At 42.9% G+C, this 22,679-nt stretch overlaps 1 protein-coding gene across 15 annotated transcripts in view; it reads left to right on the plus strand.

The window, feature by feature from the left end:
- Positions 1-22,679, plus strand: part of LOC137647181 (alpha-1-inhibitor 3-like) — a 221,023-nt gene that overhangs the window by 171,442 nt on the left and 26,902 nt on the right. For all 15 annotated transcript variants that reach the window (XM_068380471.1, XM_068380480.1, XM_068380484.1 and 12 more), the window contains 4 exons: positions 11,655-11,883; positions 13,087-13,310; positions 16,116-16,198; positions 16,675-16,796. In XM_068380471.1, the coding sequence (XP_068236572.1) occupies positions 11,655-11,883; positions 13,087-13,310; positions 16,116-16,198; positions 16,675-16,796 (658 nt within the window). The remainder of the gene's footprint in view (positions 1-11,654; positions 11,884-13,086; positions 13,311-16,115; positions 16,199-16,674; positions 16,797-22,679) is intronic.

The following is a 22,679-nucleotide window of genomic DNA, read 5'->3' on the forward strand; positions in this document are numbered from 1 at the left end:
CCTTTGACTTTCAGATGCACATATCCAGTGATTAGTTGAAGTTTTATATATATATATATATATATATATATATTCAGTGGAACCTCTACATACAATTGCCTTTACATACGATTGTTCCAACATCCGAAGTAAAATTCGATCAAATTTTCGTCTCGACACCCGAAGTCATGCTCCAGCATCCGACGTAGATCTTGTTTAGGCCGGTAGACGGCAGCATGTCGGAGGGACGCCATTGAGCGTCGAGTCGGTCAGTTCTCTGTTCTCGTGCGCATCGTTCGGTCCGGTATCAACAGTGCTTATTATATATATATATATATATACATACATACATACATATATATATATATATATATATATAATGAGCAGTTGCTAGTTCACAGCAGGACAAAGGCCTCCGAGATATCCTTCCACTCACGTCTGTTTATGGTCTTCCTATGCCAGTGTATACCTGCGAATTTTCCTGGCTTGTCAATCCATCGTCTTTTCTTACATTCCTTACTTTGTTTGTAATCTCCAGTAGCCATATTTCACTACTAGAAATTCTATTAAATATTCTTGTTTTTTATTTTTTTTTAGAGAAATATGCTTCATTTTCTTGAACTGGTATTACAGCACTCACAGATGAGTAGCCTAAGGTTGACAAATGTATTTGCTTTTCAAGTAAAAATATTGGGTTATTGGAAGCATTAATGGTTAAAGACTTTACTTTTCAACATACAGCAACAAACAACCACTCAAAATATTTGTACTGAGGTCAGCTGAGTGATTTATTGAAATTTAATGAAGATTAAAAAAATTACTCATTAGTGGAACAATTATTTTAATACTTCAGATCACCAAAGAATAATCAACAATGGCCGATGTGGTAATGTCCCTGACTGGTGAACGCCAAACTGGGGTTCGAGTCCCGCTCAAACTCCTTAGTTTCTTTGGTTGCTGCAACCTTACCATCCTTGTGAGCTAAGGATAGGAGTTTTTGGGGAACCTTTAGGTCTATCGGTTGAGTCATCAGCAGCCATTGCCTGGCCCTCCTTAGTCGTAGCTTAGGTTGAGAGGGGGCTTGGGTCAAGTCTATATGGTCAATCTCTAGGGCTTTGTCCTCTTCATTAGGGCAATGTCACTGTCCTTTGCCCCTGCTTTTCATGAGCGGCCTTTCAAACTTGTAAGTGCACAGTAACAAAGTTCTTTGTCAGATTTCTGATTTTCCCAACTCTTCGACTTACACATATCCATGGACTCAAGTCCAGCTGCAAGACAAGTGCAATCCGGGAACTTTCAAGCACAGGCACACTTGCATGCCAGCGATTCTAAGGAAGACATTGGAGTAGGAAACACACTCATCCACTTGAATTTCCAGGTGCCCTATTATCTCCGATAATTCTTCCGTGCTCCTTAGAATCTGGTGTAGTTGGTTGAGGTTAGAGGAAATTCTTCCAAGTCGCAGCAGATTGGTAGTTTCCCTGAAGTGTGTGCAAGAAGAGAATTTTCTTTGCAAGTAGAAGCTGATTTAATTCAATATCCCCATATTTTGTCAGTAAGAGTAGTGCTGTTTAGTGCTTTTTGAGGGTTTAGAAGAAGTGCATTCAGATAAATCATTACTGTTACTCAAAGAGTTCCATCTTTACGTCCCAGAACTCTTAGGTGATTGAAGGCTTTCAGAAAATTTGTTACTTTTCAGTATTTTTCAGAGCACTTATCTTTCTAGTAGGTTGGCCAGGGCACCAGCCACCCGTTGAGATACTACCGCTAGAGACTTATGGGGTCTTTTGACTGGCCAGACAGTACTACATTGGATCCTCCTCTCTGGTTACGGTTCATTTTCCCTTTGCCTACATACACACTGAATAGTCTGGCATATTCTTTACATATTCTCCTCTATCCTCATACACCTGACAACACAGATTACCAAACAATTCTTCATCACCCAAAGGGTTACTGCACTGTAATTGTTCAGTGCCACTTTCCTCTTGGTAAGGGTAGAAGAGACTCTTTAGCTATGGTAAGCAGCTCTTCTAGGAGAAGGACACTCCAAAATCAAACCACTGTTCTCTAGTCTTGGGTAGTGCCATAGCCTCTGTACCATGGCCTTTCACTGTCTTGGGTTAGAGTTCTCTTGCTTGAGGGTACACTCGAGCACACTCTCCTATCTTATTTCTCTTCCTCTTGTTTTGTTAAAGTTTTTATAGTTTATATAGGAGATATTTATTGTTGTTACTCTTCTTAGAATATTTTATTTTCCTTTTTTCCTTTCCGCACTGAGCTATTTTCCCTGTTGGAGCCCCTGGGCTTATAGCATACTGCTTTTCCAACTAGGGTTGTAGCTTAGTAAGTAATAATAATAATAATAAGAATAACAAAGGCAATAACTGATAAACATCCTGAATATTGAGGATAATTGGGAGGCAAATATAATTGTTGTTGCAGGTGTTGAAATCTCAGTGATGGGAGACAAAAATGAGAGAGAATACAAGAGAGGAAGTGAAGAGAGCACTAGATGAAACGAGAGCAGAAAAAGCGAGGGCTGACATGTTAAAGGAAGGGAGTGTGACTGTACTTTAATGGTTGGTGAAATTGTTTAATATATGTTTCACATTGTCAATGATACCAATGGACTGGGTGTGTTTGTGTATTGCTCTGCTATACAAAGGTAAGGGAGATGTGGACAAGTGTTGTAATTCTAGGGGTATTAGTTTGTTGAGTGGTTGGAAAAGTGTATGGTACACTGTTAATCAATAGGCTTAAGGATAAAACAGAGGATGCAATCTTAAAAGAACAGGGTGGTTTTAGAAGAGTTAGGGGATGTATGGATCAGATTTTTACAGTTTGGCAGATATGCAAGAAATATTTAGTAAAAGGTAAGGTGGTGTATGGTGCATTTATGGATCTGGAGAAAACTTATGGTGCAGTTAATAGGGAAGCAATATGGATTGTGATGAGGTTATATAGAAGTAGTGTATGGTTGTTGCAAACAGTGAAGAGTAAAGCGTGTGCTAGGCTAAGAAATTAAGTGAGTGGTTTCCAGTGAGAGTGGGGCAGAGACAGCAATGTGTGATGTCACCATGGATGTTCAATTTGTTTGTTGATTGAGTTGTGAATGCTCGAGTGCTTGGTTGAGGATTGAAACTGATAGATGAGTGATCATGAGTGGGAGGTGAATCAGTTGTTGTTTGCCGATGATGATTAGTTGCAGACTCGGAGGAGAAGTTGTGTTGATTAGTGACAGAGTTTTGAAGGGTATGTGAGAGAAGTAAGTTGTGAGTAAAAGTGGATATGAGTAAGGTTATGAGGTGCACAAAAAAGTGAGATGGGTATTACATGGAATATCGGGTTGAATGAAGAGTTACTCGAGGAAGTAGCTCAGTAAGTACTTCGGTGCTGCTGTTGCTGCTAATGTTGGAGTGGAAGCAAATGTACGTCGAAGAGTGAATGAAGAATGTAAAGTGTTAGGGGCAGTGGTTTGGTTCAGAATAGATTGCTTTGCCTAAAGCAAGACACAGGCTCTAAGGAGTGGAAAAGATAAGGAGTGAATGTAAAGAGTTGAAACGAGTGGTAAGGAGTTCTGTATGAGAAGGTGATTTTACTAACTGTGATCTATTGATCAGAGTTGTGGAGACAGAAATTGAATATGTTCAAGATGAAATGTATCATAAGTATGGTTGGTGTATTTCCCGTTGGATAGGGTTAAGAATGAAGTGGTAAGAGTGCGAATGGGTTTGAGAAATAAATTAGCAGCTAGAGTGGATAAGAGTGTGAGTTGGATTAGCCATGTAGAGGGATTGGAAAATGGTTGTCTGCTTAAGAAGGTGTAGAATGTAAGAGTTGATGGGCGATGTATAAGAGAAAGGCAAAGGTTTCGGTGGATGAATGGAGCGAAGAAAGCCCTAGAAGACAGGATGATAGATGTGAGAGAGACAAAAGAGCATGCTAGGAATATAGATGAATGGTGAGAAATTGTGATGCAGTTACGGCAGGTCCTGCTGCTACATCGGGTCACCTTATGGTGACCGCTGAGGTAGAGGCAGTAGGGGAGTCAGCATATGAAGCTTCATTTGTGATGGAAGATAGTGGGAGGTGAGCTGTGACACCCTGACAGTACCAACGGAACTTAGCGAAATCTCGTTAGGCAGGGTGAAACAAAGTGGAAAAATCCACCTTTTGTTTCTTTTTTGATGTTGGCTACCCCTCAAAATTGGGGGAAGTGCCATGGTGAATAGATAGATTAAGGAAGTATAAAATTGGTACCTTTCTAAAAAATATAAATCTTTAATGCTGATATTTATTTTTATATACCTGTAACATATAAATGATTCAATGTGGTGTAACTAAAGTAATTTTCAATATTAATCTTACCCGATAATCATGTAGCTGTCAACTCCGTTGCCCGACAGAATTCTACGGACGGAATACGCCAGCGATCGCTATACAAGAGGGGGGTGTACTCACCAGCGCCACCTGTGGCCAGGTACTGCAGTACTTCTTGTCAACACCACCTCAATTTTTCCTCTGTCGTGCTTCCGGCAAGACCTACATGGATACGCTTATGATTTTGGAGTCTTTGTTCACGGTTTTGGTGAAGTATTGCTCTGAGATTTCAGCTTTCGCTATACAGGAAGCTTTTCCCTTAGCTTAGATAGCTTTTGGATTGATTTTGATTAATGGTATAACGATCTTTGCTTTAATTTGGAATCCCCCCTTGACTGTTCTCTGATTCAAGATGTCCGACCATTCTCAAGCTCCTAGACAAAGACGATGTAGTGTTAGGACTTGTAATAGGCGTCTTCCGAAGGCCGCGGTTGATCCTCACACCGTTTGTTCCGACTGTAGGGGAAAATCCTGTCAGTTGGAAGATCGATGTGAGGAATGTGCCGGGCTTTCGGAATTCGATTTTATCGAATTCCTCAAGTATACGACTAAGTTAGAGAGGGAGAGAGTTAGGAGGAGTTCTTCTCGCTCTTTGGTTTATTCCTCCCCCCATGATCCTCAACCTTTTCCTTCCCCTGTAGTGGCTACCCCCGAACCTATTATTAGTGCTCAGCCTGATATGTCAGATGTTTTACGTGCTATTCAGGCTTTAGGTGATAAGGTGGAGTCGGTAGTGAGTGACCACAAGTTTCTTTTGGCAGATGTCAAGGAACTTAAAGTGAAAAGTGCAGTGGGAAGTGTTAGTGCCAGTGCTGTGCCTAGTGTCAGTGTCAGTGTTGCGCATGAGGATACTTCTGTGCGTGCCAGTCGTCCTCCCAGTCCGGGACCTCTTGCAAGCTCCCAAGCCCAGGGGAGAAGCAATGTCGAAGGGCAAAAGGGTTCGGCAGGCCTTGATCGGCGCACAGTAGTATCCTCAGTGGTTGCGGGCGTATCTTATAGAGATCGTCACTTCCACTCTCAGACGATTGAGCCCTTAATTTCCTCGTCTGCAGAAGAAGTTTCCGGGAGGAAACGCTGGACCCAGGTCTCAAGGCCTCTTAAGCGTAAAGTCCAGACCGCACGAGTCCAACAGCCCAGGTGTAGCCACTGGGCTAGTTCGGACTCGCCGCAGTCATCTGATGGCTGCACGCCTCCTAAGAGAGGTAAAGCGATACCTCAACAGACCTCAACTTCTGTTAAAGCGATGCCTCAACAGACCTCAACTTCTGTTGATCCTAAGTTGACTATGCTGCAGACTATGCAGTCACAGCTTGCGGTGTTGATGCAGGAGTTTCAGGCAGAGAAGGTTATCACACCTCCTCCTGCGAGCGCTCCTCCACCTCTGCGCAGTCCAGCCTGCCAGACGTATGATGTTGAGGTTCCTCAAGCTACCTCCATGCGTGAGCTGCCGCATTGGGAGTTGCCAGATACCAGCGCTGTGCAGCAACCTCCACTTTCCATGAGGCAGGAGCCTCTTACCACGCGGCAACCTCCTCAACACTTGAGGCAGGAGCCTTATGCTTTACAGCAACCTCCTCTACCCTTGAGGCAGGAGCCTCATACGTTGCAACCATCCTCAACCTCCACTTTCCTTGAGGCGAGGCAGCAACCTCTTGCGGTGCGACAACCTCCACCATCCTTGAGGCAGCAACCTCAACTCTTGCGGCAGCCACCTCCACTTTCCTCGAGGCGAGAACCTCAACTCTCGAGGCAAGCACCTCAACTCTTGAGGCAAGAACCTCAACTCGTGAGACAAGAGCCTCTCTCTGCGCAGCCACCTCAACCCTTGAGGCAAGCTCAACTCTTGAGGCAGGAACCTCATGCTATGAGGCAGCCACCTCAACGCATGCAGCAACCACATTCCTCACAGCTTGAGCCGCTTCCCATTCAACTTGAACCGCAGACTATGCAGCATGAGCCTCATGCTTTACAGCATTCGCTTATTACCACGCTTGCTCCTCAGACCCCCGCAGAACCTCCTTCATCACAGCCTCATGACTTTGTCATTACCAGCCCTCATCCTCTTCAGCAGAGTCTTGAGGATGAATCCGCTAGTGCGCATGCACCCGTTCTTCAGGATTCAGCCATTCAGCATACTGCTTTATCGTTACCTCTCGCTTCTCAACACTCAGGTGATGAGGTTTCTGAGGATGAAGCTGCTCACCTGGATGATCCTTCATCTGATGTGGAGGAACCCAAGTCATTGCCACCCTCTATTGACTTTCGCAAGGTCCTTACTCTGTTCAGAGAGTTATACCCTGAACACTTTGTTTCTGCTACCCCTCGTTCTCCTCCATCCGAGTTCTCTCTAGGCATGCAACCTATTAAGTCTGCCTACACTAAGCTTGTCTTCGCTAGATCATCAAAGAGAGCTTTGAGAATGTTAGGGGATTGGTTGCAGTCCAAGCAGCAACTGGGAAGGACGTCTTTTATGTTTCCTCCTCCTAGGCTGACTTCTAAGGCGGGCGTCTGGTATGCCACGGGAGAGGAACCAGGCTTGGGGGTCCCTGCCTCTGCCCAGGCTGACTTCTCAAGTTTGGTTGACTCTCCACGAAGGTCGGCTATGAGGCGCTCTAAGGTCTGCTGGACCTTTTCCGATCTGGACCACTTCTTAAAGGGAGTATTTCGCGCCTTTGAATTTTTTAATTTCCTCGACTGGTGTCTGGGGGCCTTGAGCAAGAAGACTGCCCCTTCTGACAAAGACTCAGCCATGCTGATCATGTCCTGTATGGACAAAGCAATTCGCGATGGTTCCGGCGAACTTGCCTCTATGTTTGTATCGGGAGTCCTCAAGAAAAGGGAACAACTTTGCTCCTTCCTTTCCACTGGTATCACCTCTTGCCAAAGGTCACAGTTACTTTTTGCTCCTCTCTCTAAGTTCCTGTTTCCTGAGGATCTTATCAAGGAAATGTCTGCGGCTCTTATACAGAAGGATACGCATGACCTCGTGGCCTCTTCAGCACGGAAGGCTAAGGTTGCACCTTCAGTACCGAGAACTTACTGCACCCCAGTGGCTGATACTCCTGCTACCAGATTTATTCCGCCCTTTCGTGGTAGAGCCCCCAGCCGAGGAAGTACCCGCCCAGACAGTCACAGGGGCAGGTCCAAGAAAGGTACCAAGTCTTCGAAAAGCAAACATTGACTCTCCTCCTCTCCAGACAGCTGTAGGAGCCAGACTCAAGACCTTCTGGCAAGCTTGGGAAAGAAGAGGTGCAGACGCCCAGTCTGTCAAGTGGCTAAGGGAGGGTTACAGGATCCCATTCTGCCGCAATCCCCCTCTGACCACTTCTCCCATCAACCTCTCTCCCAACTACAAGGAAAAGGACAAGAGGCTAGCGTTACATCAAGAGGTGTCGCTCCTGTTACAGAAGGAGGCAGTGGTGATAGTCCGGGATCATCAATCCCCGGGCTTTTACAACCGTCTCTTCCTGGTGGCCAAGAAGACAGGAGGTTGGAGACCGGTGCTGGACGTCAGTGCGCTCAATGCTTATGTCACCAAGCAGACGTTCACTATGGAGACAACGAAGTCGGTCCTAGCAGCGGTCAGGCAGGAGGACTGGATGGTCTCGTTGGATCTGAAAGACGCCTACTTTCACGTCCCCATTCATCCAGACTCCCAACCTTTTCTGAGATTCGTTTTTGGAAAGGTTGTATACCAATTCCAAGCCCTGTGTTTTGGCCTAAGCACGGCACCTCTGGTGTTTACGCGACTGATGAGGAATATTGCGAAATTCCTCCACTTGGCGGACATCAGAGCCTCCCTTTATTTAGACGACTGGCTGTTAAGAGCCCCCACAAGTCGTCGCTGTCTGGAGAGTCTCAGATGGACTTTGGACTTGACCAAGGAACTGGGTCTTTTGGTCAACTTAGAGAAGTCCCAGCTTATTCCTTCCCAAACCATCGTTTACCTGGGAATGGAGATTCGGAGTCAAGCTTTTCGGGCTTTTCCGTCGGCCCCAAGAATCAACCAAGCCCTAGAGTGCATCCTGAGCATGCTGAAGAGGAACAGATGCTCGGTGAGACAGTGGATGAGTCTAACAGGGACCCTGTCATCGTTAGCCCTGTTCACCGAGTTAGGGAGACTCCACCTCCGCCCCCTTCAATACCATCTAGCAGCTCACTGGGACAAGAATATGACGCTCGAAGCGGTCTCTATTCCTGTTACCAAAGAGATGAAGACTACCCTCATGTGGTGGAAGAGCAACATCCTTCTCAAGGAGGGTCTCTCTTTAGCTGTTCAGACCCCCAATCTTCATCTCTATTCGGACGCATCAGACTCGGGCTGGGGCGCGACCTTGGACGGACAGGAATGCTCGGGAACATGGAACAAGGAACAGGAAACGCTTCACATCAATTGCAAGGAGTTGTTGGCAGTACATCTGGCCTTAATGAACTTCAAGTCCCTCCTGCTAAACAAGGTGGTGGAGGTGAACTCCGACAACACCACAGCCTTGGCGTACATCTCCAAGCAGGGAGGGACTCATTCGAGGAAGCTGTACGAGATAGCAAGGGACCTCCTCATTTGGTCAAGAAGTCGAAACCTCACGCTGGTAACGAGATTCATTCAGGGCAATATGAATGTCTCGGCAGATCGCCTCAGCAGGAAGGGTCAAGTCATCCCCACAGAATGGACCCTTCACAAGAACGTGTGCAACAGACTTTGGACCTTGTGGGGTCAGCCAACGATAGATCTGTTCGCCACCTCGATGACCAAGAGGCTCCCATTGTACTGTTCCCCAATCCCAGACCCGGCAGCAGTTCACGTGGATGCTTTTCTGCTGGATTGGTCCCACCTCGATCTATATGCATTCCCGCCGTTCAAGATCATCAACAGAGTTATTCAGAAGTTCGTCTCTCACGAAGGGACACGGCTGACGTTGGTTGCTCCCCTTTGGCCTGCAAGAGAATGGTTCACAGAGGTACTGCAATGGCTGGTCGACGTTCCCAGGACTCTCCCTCTAAGAGTGGACCTTCTACGTCAACCTCACGTAAAGAAGGTACACCCAAGCCTCCACGCTCTTCGTCTGACGCCTTCAGACTATCGAAAGACTCTCTAGAGCTAGAGGCTTTTCGAAGGAGGGAGCCAGAGCGATTGCCAGAGCAAGGAGGATATCCACTCGCAGAGTCTATCAATCCATGTGGGAAGTCTTCCGAAGCTGGTGCAGAGCCAATGCAGTTTCCTCTACCAGTACCTCTGTAACCCAAGTTGCTGACTTCCTGTTGCATCTTAGGAATGTTAGATCTCTTTCGGCTCCTACGATCAAAGGGTACAGAAGTATGTTGGCAACAGTTTTCCGCCACAGAGGCTTGGATCTTTCCTCCAACAAAGATCTACAGGACATCCTTAAGTCTTTCGAGACCTCTAAAGAACGTCGCTTGTCCACTCCAGGCTGGAATCTAGACGTAGTCTTAAGGTTCCTTATGTCTCCTAGATTTGAACCTCTCCAGTCAGCCTCTTTCAAAGACCTTACTCTCAAAACTCTTTTCCTCGTCTGCCTTGCAACAGCCAAAAGAGTTAGTGAGGTTCACGCCTTCAGCAGGAACATAGGATTCACATCCGAAAATGCTACATGTTCCTTACAGCTCGGGTTTTTGGCAAAAAATGAACTTCCTTCACGTCCTTGGCCTAGATCGTTCGAAATTCCTAGCCTTTCCAACATGGTGGGTAACGAGCTAGAGAGAGTTCTTTGCCCTGTCAGAGCTCTAAAGTACTATCTTAAAAGGTCAAAACCTATACGAGGACAATCAGAGGCCTTATGGTGTGCCATTAAGAAACCTTCGATGCCTATGTCCAAGAACGCAGTTTCGTATTACATAAGGCTTCTGATTAGAGAAGCTCATTCTCACATGAAGGATGAAGACCTTGCTTTGCTGAAGGTAAGGACACACGAAGTGAGAGCTGTGGCTACTTCGATGGCCTTCAAACAGAACCGTTCTCTGCAGAGTATTATGGATGCAACCTATTGGAGGAGCAAGTCAGTGTTTGCATCATTTTATCTCAAAGATGTCCAGTCTCTTTACGAGAACTGCTACACCCTGGGACCATTCGTAGCAGCGAGTGCAGTAGTAGGTGAGGGCTCAGCCACTACATTCCCTTAATCCCATAACCTTTTTAACCTTTCTCTTGAATGCTTTTATTGTTGTTTTTGGGTTGTTACGGTAGGCTAAGAAGCCTTCCGCATCCTAGTTGATTTGGCGGGTGGTCAATTCTTTCTTGAGAAGCGCCTAGGTTAGAGGTTGTGTAGAGGTCCTTTAGTATGGGTTGCAGCCCTTTATACTTCAGCACCTTAGAGTTGTTCAGCCTCCTAAGAGGAACGCTGCGCTCAGTAAGGAAGACGAACTTATTAAAGGCAGAGTAATGGTTCAAGTCGACTTCCTTACCAGGTACTTATAATTTCATTGTTATTTTGAATAACTGATAATATGAAATACGGGATACTTAGCTTCTTGATTAACATGTACACTGGTTTTCACCCACCCCCCTGGGTGTGAATCAGCTACATGATTATCGGGTAAGATTAATATTGAAAAATGTTATTTTCATTAGTAAAATAAATTTTTGAATATACTTACCCGATAATCATGATTTAATCGACCCACCCTTCCTCCCCATAGAGAACCAGTGGACCGAGGAAAAATTGAGGTGGTGTTGACAAGAAGTACTGCAGTACCTGGCCACAGGTGGCGCTGGTGAGTACACCCCCCTCTTGTATAGCGATCGCTGGCGTATCCCGTCCGTAGAATTCTGTCGGGCAACGGAGTTGACAGCTACATGATTATCGGGTAAGTATATTCAAAAATTTATTTTACTAATGAAAATAACATTTTTCCTTGAATCAGAATGTATTCAACTTCCAGAATGGTTTGTTTGACCATCCCTTTCTTAACTTATTGGGCTTCTGGGAGATATTTTGCATGCTGTTTAGAACTCTAATATCAATAACATACTGTATCTTTTTTTTTTTTTTAACATTTTAACCCTTGCTTTCTTGGCACTGCACTGAATTGAAATGTTGATATATTGCATGATGTTATGAAGTATGATCTACAAGAACATACTTCTCTGCTTACTATTGAAGCATCTATCTTTTTGTTTGCATGATACTGTACAGAAATATTTTACTCAAGTTATATCTCAAATGATAAAATTCATACTGCATATATTCTGCAAAATATAGGATTGAAAATAAGTTTCCTTAATATAACTGCAATCTTAAATATGAAACTGAATTGTTCCTTCCCATGTACTTCAGACCATCTGGCATCATAGATCAAGAGCATACCTTGCCTGACACAATCACAGAATGGGTAGGCAAAGCAGTATGTGTTCACCCAGAGAAAGGGTTAGGTGTGTCTAACAGAGCCCCCATCATAACATTCACACCATTCTTCACTGATTTAACGCTACCCCCATCTGTGAAGAGAGGAGAAGTTCTTCCAGTAAAAATCTCAATTTTCAACTATCTTGAGTCCGATTTGCCTGTAAGTATGTGGATGTATAAAATACATATTCTTCATATAAAATGTTGATACAGTACTCTTAATTATTTCTCTGAATCGTACCTCTTGAGTTGTATGGCTTATATCTTAAGGCAGAAGCTTTTCAATATTAAATTCTCTCGTCCCCGATATCCCTCCCAGCTTCGGCAATCAACCAGCACCTTATTGTATTTGTACAGCCTAAAAAAAGAATGAGTACTTGGTACACAAATCACTAAAGCTCCCCAAGTTATTCTACCTACATCAGTAAGAAAATGTTGACGTTCGTCTCTCTCTCCCAATTAACTTTATTGTGGTTTGTTAAATGTAGAGTAGGACTTAGTTGAAGATTATCAAGTCATGTCTTCTGCTTTTTAAATGTGCTACACGTTACAACGACAAACTATTATTAAGAAACAAATGCTCATAGTGTTTGAGCTGCTGGATATTCGCTCCGGGGGTAGTATCCCCTTGATGCCTCTATTGGTAAAATTCTCGGGTATATCACTTGCAGAAATATAACAAGTAGAAAGCTGCCTTTGAGGAAGTTCCATCAGGACGACAGGGCTATGTCATCCATAAAAAAGATTTTTCCTATGTCAAAATCCATTTCATGGATTCAGAAGTACAAACTGTGAGGAAAGATAAAAAGTGTAGGAATAAGAGATACTTTTTTGAGATAATTAAAATGAGGCTATTAATCCTTACTCTATTTTTAATACTGCTGAAATTGGTTTGGAAGTACGCTAGTAACGAGGTTGGAAATGTTAATTTTAAATAAATTTTCTAAAGTATTCCACTATCATTAACAATTTCTATCTTAACGTTCTGGTAGACTATAGCCTACTGGGTCAGTTTTGAATGTTTATACTACTTAACCTGAAATATTTAATTTATAAAATAAAACAGTTTTAATGAAAATTTTGCTGGAATATTACTTTTGAAATTTGCATTAGCAAAAAAAAAAAAAAAAAAAAAATATATCTAATGCATAAGTAATTTTCAATGAATAAAGCAGTTCTATCGTGCACCAGGTTATAAGGGGTTAATCCTTTTTTTATTTCTTCCTTAGACTCGTTATCGGGTTCCTATTATGGGGCAGATATGAGTTATTGTATTTTTTAAATTTATAACCGAACTAATACTAAAATGACATAAAGTATAGATTAATATTTATTTCGCCTCATCTTTTAAACTTGTTTTCAGGTAAGAGTAATCTTAAAAGAAAGCACCGAGTACGAAATCTTAGAAAACTCTGAAAGTGAACAACTTGTAGGTGATCACAGTTCATGCATACCTCTGCAAGACAAGGTAGTTCACACAGTGAAGATTCGTCCTCTCGTCATTGGAGACGTAAATATCACCGTTGATGCCTTTGTAGACGAGATGTATCCAGAGGCATGTGGACCAGAGTATGTCATTAGTAAGAGGTAAGGATTTTGTGGACTTTGCAGACAGGGAATAATTCTCTTTTAATATCACTCGCAGAAATATTATACAGTACAGAAGGAAGCAGCCGAAGGGAACTTCCTTCAGGACGACATGGCTATCTCACCCAAAATTAGATTTCTCCTACGTCAAAATCCCTTTTATTTAGTTCTTGTTTGTGCAAAAATTCAGATATTTTGGTTTTTATTATACATACATACATATACCAAGGCACTTCCCCCAATTTTGGGGGGTAGCCGACATCAACAAATGAAACAAAACAGTTATCTAATTAAAGAATAGTGTTATGAGTTATTGGCTACCTCTTATGTGACTTGGAAATTTGATAATGAAAATGAAAAAATATATTTCTATGCAAGGGTAAGATAAGGGAGCTACCTACCTAGATTTTTTTTTGTAATCTGGTAAACTTTATTCAAGGTTGCAAGTCTTTTTTTTCAGTTTTAAATAACTAAGACATAAGAGTTGTTTATTCAAGACTTTCATTAGCCCTATTAGCTTTTATTCAACATTACATACTGTACTAGCGGGTAATGTGTTAGCCTGGTATTCACATGGCAGCCGATCGATCCCTGTCCGGGACCGTAAGTTTAAGCTGTTTACTGGGTAGGCCACTGCTGTGGTTGGGCACCACAGGGTGGGTTTGGACTTGCCCGGCTAACGTTCTGGTGAGCATTCATTCTGATGAAACGAACTGAAACCAAACACCTTTAATCTTTATGTAAAAGGTACAGTTTTTATGCTAGAAATGTAGTTTTAAACAAAGAGGTACAAGTTTTGGAACACTTGAATTTGCAATTTTGATATACACCAGTATGTGGCCTTGGGAATACTCTTATGATAAAATTAAGAGCTTCAGTTTTGAGTATTGAAAACTCTTATAAAACACAATTTGAGAGCAATTTAAAATATTAGTGATATGAGCAAAGTATGAATAGAAATATGTAGACAGGAGATTTTAACTGGTTTAGTGTAAAAGTAGCTCAGAGATGAGGATGTGTTATTTCTCTGTGGTTGTTTAACCCTTTTACTCCCAGGCTATTTGGAAATTTCCAACCCTTAACCCCCAGGCATTTTCTTTTTCAAGTACATTTTGCAATATATTTTATTTCAATTGCTCTAACAGCCTTAATTTTCGTCATAAAGAGGTCAGGTTAGTCTCATTCTTTTGGAAAATACCTGAAGTTTCTCAAAAAGTTATCAAAAATATGCAAAAAAAATGTAAATAGCAGTTTTTTGCAAGGACGTACCGGTATGTCCATGGGGGTAAAGGGATAAGTTTTGTGAAACGTACCAGTACGTCCATTGGGGGTAAAAGGGTTAATATCTAAAGTGAATAGAATGATGCAAAAGTCAGCGATAAAACAGTAGATGTGAAGTTGTGAGATCAGAAAATGTTTTGGGCATTGATTGTTCAGTGGCTATGTGCAGATGGTAAAGTACTGATTTGGGATAGTGAAATGGAACTGTAGGAGCAAGTAATGAAGTTTAAAAGTACAGTATATGCAAGGGAACTTAGACTTAACCCTTTTACCCCCAAAGGACATACTGGTACGTTTCACAAAACTCATCCCTTTACCCCCATGGATGTACCGGTACGTCCTTGCAAAAAAATGCTATAAACATTTTTTTTCATATTTTTGATCATTTTTTGAGAAAATTCAGGCATTTTCCAAGAGAATGAGACCAACCTGACCTCCCTGTAGCAAAAATTAAGGTTGTAAGAGCAATTTAAAAAAAATATACTGCAAAATGTGCTGGGGAAAAAATAACCCCTTGGGGGTTAAGGATTGGAAATTTCCAAAGAGCCTAGGGGTAAAAGGATTAATATTAACTAGGTTAAGGCATTTTGGTGTATGAAACGAGAACATTCAGTTCGGATGTTTGAAGGAAAAGTAGTAGGAAGGAAAGAGTTGATTTTCACAAGAAATTGCTTGTAAATAAGAGTAATGTTAGGAGGATGTGAGAAAATATGAATCGTAGATTTTTTGTAAAGCAAGAAAGGTACCAGCAGTGTACAAAATAGATGGAAGAGAATTATGAGCGTCTTAAATTAGCGGTTGGTATGTATGAAGGTATAGTTAAGCCGGCTCTCCTTTAGGAAAAGGAATTGTGGATATTGAATGCAAAGAAACTAAGCTGTTGATATCAATAACTTTTATAGCACATGTGGTTTGATAAAAACCAGAAATTGCAATTAAAGTATTTGTACTAAGATGGTATCTCTGCCATAAACAAAATATATTAAGCTTGGTAAGAGTTATTCATTTATTTGTGTAATAGATATTAATTTCTTTATGCTTGTCATCAAACTTATTTTAATTTTCGTAAATTTCAAACGAGCAACACCAAGATTACCAAAGTCAATTGGAATGTATTTCATTGTGATTGTATCCTTTTACAAAACTAAGTTTACATGATTTTATTTCAGGATTTCATCTGATGACAGAAGAATGCAAATATATTATATTTATTTTGTACTGTACTAGTTAGATCTGATTACTGCACAAATATCTGAAAGAGCATGAATTGAAAATCACTTGTAACTTACCGTAAGTAAGTGTTAGTGAATGGACATATTCTCTCTCTCTCTCTCTCTCTCTCTCTCTCTCTCTCTCTCTCTCTCTCTCTCTCTCTCTCTCTTAGGTAAATTACTTTATTTTATTCTATAATTAAACCTTACAGTATTTAACTAAAGTAGTGCCTTTTTTTATGAGTATTCATTCGTATTTTATTATGTATTTTTCTTTATAATTATTTGTCTACTTTGTTCTTATCATGCCTAGGGATGTTTTGATTAAACCAATCAAAGTAGAAGCCGAAGGATTTCCCAGAGAAGAAACTTGGACGAAGTACATTTGTGCTAAAGGTAAGCATGTGGCAGAGGAATAAAGCATTTTTTTTTTTTTTTTTATCTTTTGTTGCTATATTCCATGACAAGCTTCAGCAAACCTTTAATTTACTCTAGTTATCCTACATATGTCAATTTTTAGTTCTGAAGATTTTTATTGATGTTTTAATTATTTTTTTTTTTTTTTTTTTTGCAAACTCAATCTGATATTACTACTTTATTTGTATTTGCCAAAATTTATAGCATACAACAGGTAATCTATTACTGTATTTCAATTTTAAAGGATTACACTGATTGATGCAATATTTTTGAAATATTTGATTAATTTCTAAAAAAAAAAAAAGATAATCTATTGTTTTTATGTTAAAGGATTACTCTTTGTTTGATAGAATATTTGATTACCGGTAATTTTCAAAAAGTATTGTTGGAATTTTCATGCCAGCGGAAATGTTCATTTTGGTTGATTTTTTAACCAAATTTTTCTCTCTTTGTAGATATTGCAGACAACGTCGACTTCTTAGAGAAGTGGGAGGTGGCGGCTCCATCAGTCATAATACCGGATTCTTCCCGTGGCTGGATCACAGCTGTTGGAGATTTGCTTGGACCCACATTAGAGGTATCAGGATAATTAGGATCTGTTTATGTAAAGCATTGTATGCACATACAGGCAAACAGTAATTAGTATTACTGTAGCATGTTGTAAAAGTAAAGGTTTTGAAGTTGGACTCTAAAATACATAATCTAGTTTTCTGGTTAGTTATCCTGATTACTAGTATATTACTAGATTAACACTCAAAGGTATGTACTGATATGGAGAAGAGGTACATAAACTTGCAAGTATATACAGTAGGAACAGTTTGAGACAATTTGAGGATTTTTAATAAAACGAACTGGTATGGTGTTTACCACAGATGAGGGCAGCCTAAATATAGTTTTTGCTACATTGTAGCAGAATTTAACTACAATATCTTCAATGAACGTGTTGGAAACATCCCTGCTTTGACTTGAAATCTGTTGGATGGGGGTCGAGACTCATCCAGGCTTAGTAGTTGCTAGTATTGTCTGCAACCTCTCCATTTTTGTGAACAAGGAATGGGGGTTTGGGGGAGCCTATAAGTGTCCTGCTGGGTCAGCAGGACCAAGAAGGAAGTGTCCTATCACTGTTCCTTCTGTCTTGTTGAGACAGCTTGTTTGCAGATGCAACCAAGGTCGGTGCAAAGATTTGCCATCTCAAGGAAGACCTAACAAGTCTAACCCTGTCAGTAGCCTTCCTGTTTACCTGTCAGTGCACTAGGAGGTGAAAGTTCAGTCTGAAGGTTTCGAACCACCTTCTCTATCTTACGGAGGTTACCCATAGGCCCTTGGAATCCTTTTATTTGGTCCTGAGGTAGCAGCTCAGTAGTTGTGTAACACTCCTAGCCCTCTCATGCAAATAGTATGCAGCTCAGTAGTTGTGTAACACTCCCAGCCCTCTCATGCAAATAGTATGCAGCTCAGTAGTTGTGTAACACTCCCAGCCCTCTCATGCAAATAGTATGCAGCTCAGTAGTTGTGTAACACTCCCAGCCCTCTCATGCAAATAGTATGCAGCTCAGTAGTTGTGTAACACTCCCAGCCCTCTCATGCAAATAGTATGCAGCTCAGTAGTTGTGTAACACTCCCAGCCCTCTCATGCAAATAGTATGCAGCTCAGTAGTTGTGTAACACTCCCAGCCCTCTCATGCAAATAGTATGCAGCTCAGTAGTTGTGTAACACTCCCAGCCCTCTCATGCAAATAGTATGCAGCTCAGTAGTTGTGTAACACTCCCAGCCCTCTCATGCAAATAGTATGCAGCTCAGTAGTTGTGTAACACTCCCAGCCCTCTCATGCAAATAGTATGCAGCTCAGTAGTTGTGTAACACTCCCAGCCCTCTCATGCAAATAGTATGCAGCTCAGTAGTTGTGTAACACTCCCAGCCCTCTCATGCAAATAGTATGCAGCTCAGTAGTTGTGTAACACTCCCAGCCCTCTCATGCAAATAGTATGCAGCTCAGTAGTTGTGTAACACTCCCAGCCCTCTCATGCAAATAGTATGCAGCTCAGTAGTTGTGTAACACTCCCAGCCCTCTCATGCAAATAGTATGCAGCTCAGTAGTTGTGTAACACTCCCAGCCCTCTCATGCAAATAGTATGCAGCTCAGTAGTTGTGTAACACTCCCAGCCCTCTCATGCAAATAGTATGCAGCTCGTCTAATTTGATGTGCCCAGCATAAGTCTTAAGGAAAGGTAAAATGACTGGCTCTTCAACCTCATTCTTCTTTTGTCAAGAGGATGCAGCATTTTTAACCGTTACATGTTGGCAAGTAACGTAACAGAGCACTTATCTTGCTGACTACATCTGCCAAGAAACTGTTCTGTTTTATTTGACACTTTGACTTTATCTCCCTATTAAGGAGTTTTGTTGTATCACTCAGTTCCTTTTAAGCTAGTATTAACTGAGGCCCTAACAGTTTCTACATCCCTATTTGGAGATGGTTGGGATCACCTTACTCTCTTCTATGAGACCATGAATGATATGTCCATGAAAGAAAAGAATCTTCCATTTCTATTCTAGCAGACTTACTCCTACCAATGAGTGTTTCTCCCTATTTTAAAGGAGGTTAGGTTTGTGCAAACATACAGTATGTCCTTGGTTTACACCTGTTATAACTTACATGTCGTGCATACAACCCGTCTTGTATAAAGGAATTGTATTGTGTGTTTTCTATTTCATTTATCATTCTATACTTATTTCCTGCTTGTGTTCTTTTTAAACCTGGGCATGTTTTCATGTCATGAAGTTTGTATAATGTCCTAGATTAGAACTTTACTATTGCATTAGCATAAGCAAGTGACCTTGAGGCTTATGTACCCTAATGTATTTACATGTGTTTAGACTTAAGTACATCAAAACTAGGGGACCAACACGTCCTAAGAATGGCTCTCTGTTGTAACCCGAGATCCTTCTGTAGGAACAAATAACTAATTTTAAATATTTAACTTAGCCGGTGAATATATAATAGCTGCAACTCTGCGGCTCGACAGACAACATACTTAAAAAACTCGCGAGCGATCGAAATGCAGGTTGCGGGTGTGCCCACCAGCGCCAACTGTCGGCCAGATACCACTCTTGAATGTAAACAAAACCTTCAATTCTTCTCTGTCGACGTTGACGACAAGACGTACTTATACTCGCTGTAGAACCTGGAGTTTTCCCATCATATTTGGTGAAGTACTTTAATTTGGTTTGAGCTTTCGCAGTACAGGTGTTTTTCCTCAACATAAACTCTTGAACTCTTTATTGAATCGGATTATTTGTTGATGACTTGGATTGTTTTTAGAATTTTCTTTGACTAATTCAAAATGGCTGACCCTTCTCAAGTACCTAGATTTCGAAAGTGTAATGCTAGGGACTGTAATAGGCGTCTTCCAAAGGCTTCTCTCGACCCTCATACTGTTTGTTCCAATTGTCGGGGTAAAACCTGTCAATTGGGAGATCGGTGTGAGGAATGCGTGGGCCTTTCGGAATTCGATTGGATCGAATATGATAAGTATACACGCAGACTAGAGAGAGATAGGGTAAGGAGAAGTTCATCTAGGTCCGTAGATTTTTTCCTCTCCACATGCCCCTGAACCTAATCCTTCCCCTGTAGTGGTTGTTCCTAACCCCCCTCCTAGCACTCAGGAACCGTCTATGCAAGACATGTTGCGTGCTATTCATGCCTTGGGGGAGAGAGTTGAAGCGTTAGCAAGTGACCGTAATCAACTCATGGCTGACGTGAAGGAACTTAAGTGCCAGAGTGCCACGGCGGAAAGTGGGAAAGTGATTAGTGCGCAAAGTGTTGTGAACAGTGTTGCGACCGAGGGTTCGTCTGTTCGTGCCTGTCGTTCACCTAGTCCGGGACCTCTTGCAAGCTCCCAAGCCCAGGGGAGAAGCAATGTCGTACGACTTATGGGTTCGAGAGGCCTTGATCAGCGAACAGACGTTCCCTCTATGGTATCAGGCGTATCTTGTCAAGATCGCCCCTACCATAAGACGAGAGAGCCCATTTTTACCTCGTCGTCCGAAGGCGTTTCACGCAAGAAACCATGGAGCAAGGTTTCTAGGCCTTTGAAACGCAAGTCGGTCCCTTCATAACAAGTCCAACATCCCGGATGTAGTCACTAGGACAGTTCGGACCCGTTGCCGTCATCGGATGACTGCTCGCCGCCTAAGCAAGGCAAAGTTGTGCCGTCTCAGACGCTAACCCCGTCTGTTACCGCACCCGTTTCCGTACACCCTAAATGGGTTATACTGCAGGACATGCAGTCTAAACTTGCGTCCCTTATGGAAGACTACAACGCAGAGAAGGTTTCCGTTGATCCTAGCCGTTTATCTCATGGAGATACTGGCCGTCAGCCACCCAAGCGTTCTGTTGTGCGTCCTGTTGACGTTGATGTAGCTTTCTCACGTCAACCAGTTGGGGTTGTACCTCACCCGATGCGGTCCCGTGTGGATTTTCAGCCGCATGTGGACGTTAGGCAACTCGCTGATGCGCCTGGTGACGTTCAGGACGTTCACCAACCATCAGAGTTGACTTGTTTTGACGCAGTGCGTCAACCTCCGCAACCCAGTGTGGTGTTGACTGCACAACCCAGGCGGTCTAAGCAGTCTCGGGTGGACGCTGTGCGTCCTCGCGCACCTGTTGTTGTTGACAGTTCCCAGACTGTTCAGCAGTTTCAGGACGCTGCGTCCTGCTCCGTCACTTATGCACCAGTGCGGCCGGACGCTGCGGGTCAAGCATTGCCTACCCCTTTGCTTGTTTCTCATCAGTTATCAGATGAGGAACTTTCGGATGAGGACGTTGCTGAACCTCAGCCTGAGGATCAGCCTTCAGATTTAGATGAGCCTAGAGCAGTTCCGCCATCTATGGACTTTAAAAAAGTCATGCTCATTTTTAAAGAGTTGTTCCCTGAACACTTTATCTCTGTGGCTCCTCGTTCGCCGCCGTCTGAGTTTGTTTTAGGCGTTCCTGCTGCCATGCCAGCCTTTACAAAACTCGTTCTCTCTCGCTCATCCAAGAGAGCTTTACGGCTGTTAGGCGATTGGTTGGAAACCAAGAGGAGTTTAGGGAAGACGGCCTTTGCCTTCCCCCCATCTAAACTCTCGTCTAGATCGAGCGTCTGGTATGCCACGGGAGAAGTTCTCGGCTTGGGAGTTCCTGCCTCTGCCCAGGGCGACTTCTCAAGTCTTGTAGACTCTCCCCGCCGCCTTGCCATGAGACGCTCGAAGATTAGTTGGTCATCCTCAGACCTGGACCATCTACTTAAAGGCATCTTTAGGGCTTTTGAAGTTTTTAACTTCCTTGACTGGTGTTTGGGAGCCTTGAGTAGGAAAATCTCATCAGCCGATAGAGATGTTTCCTTACTCATTATGTCCTGCATGGATAAGGCCGTCCGCGATGGATCCAACGAGCTCGCCGCCTCGTTTACGTCAGGAGTCCTAAAGAAACGAGAGTCTCTGTGCTCTTTTCTGTCAGCAGGAGTGACGCCCTGTCAACGATCTGAGCTACTCTTTGCCTCTTTGTCTAAGTTCTTGTTTCCTGAACTTTTAGTTAAGGAAATAGCTTTGTCTCTAGTGCAGAAGGACACCCATGACTTGGTTGCGTCCTCGGCTCGCAAAGGACCCCCTTTGTCTGCCTTGTCTGCTAGACCTAGGATAGACACTCCAGCGTCCAGGTTTATTCCGCCCTTTCGTGGCAGAGCCCCCAGCAGGGGAAGTACTCGTGCCGAAGGGAAGAGAGGAAAGAGGAAAGGATCCAAGTCCTCGCGGGGCAGAGTCTGACTGCCCGCAGCTTCAGACAGCAGTAGGTGCCAGACTCAAGAACTTCTGGCAAGCCTGTGAGAAGAGAGGCGCAGATCAACAGTATGTGAAGTTGCTCAGAGAGGGGTACAAAATCCCATTTGTACGCAAACCTCCTCTAGCGACGTCCCCCATCGATCTCTCTCCCAGGTACCGAGAGGAAGCAAAGAGACAAGCCCTGAAACTAGAAGTGTCTCTTTTGCTAGAGAAGGGAGCGGTGGTCAAAGTCTCGGACCTTCAATCACCGGGGTTTTACAACCGTCTCTTCCTAGTACCAAAGAAGACAGGAGGTTGGAGACCGGTGCTAGACGTCAGTGCTCTGAATGTCTTTGTCACAAAGACAAAGTTCACCATGGAGACCACAAAGTCAGTCTTAGCAGCGGTCAGAAAGGGAGACTGGATGGTCTCTCTCGACCTAAGGGACGCTTACTTCCAAATCCCCATTCACTCAGATTCCCAACCTTTTCTGAGATTCATCTTCGACAATGTGGTGTACCAGTTTCGGGCCCTGTGCTTTGGCCTAAGTCCTGCTCCTCTCGTGTTTACGAGGCTTATGAGGAATGTGGCAAAATTCCTCCATTTATCGGGTATCCGAGCCTCCCTTTATTTGGACGACTGGCTTCTCAGAGCCTCGTC

This window comes from Palaemon carinicauda, chromosome 9 (assembly GCF_036898095.1).
Source record: "Palaemon carinicauda isolate YSFRI2023 chromosome 9, ASM3689809v2, whole genome shotgun sequence".
Classification (NCBI taxonomy): Eukaryota; Metazoa; Arthropoda; class Malacostraca; order Decapoda; family Palaemonidae; genus Palaemon; species Palaemon carinicauda.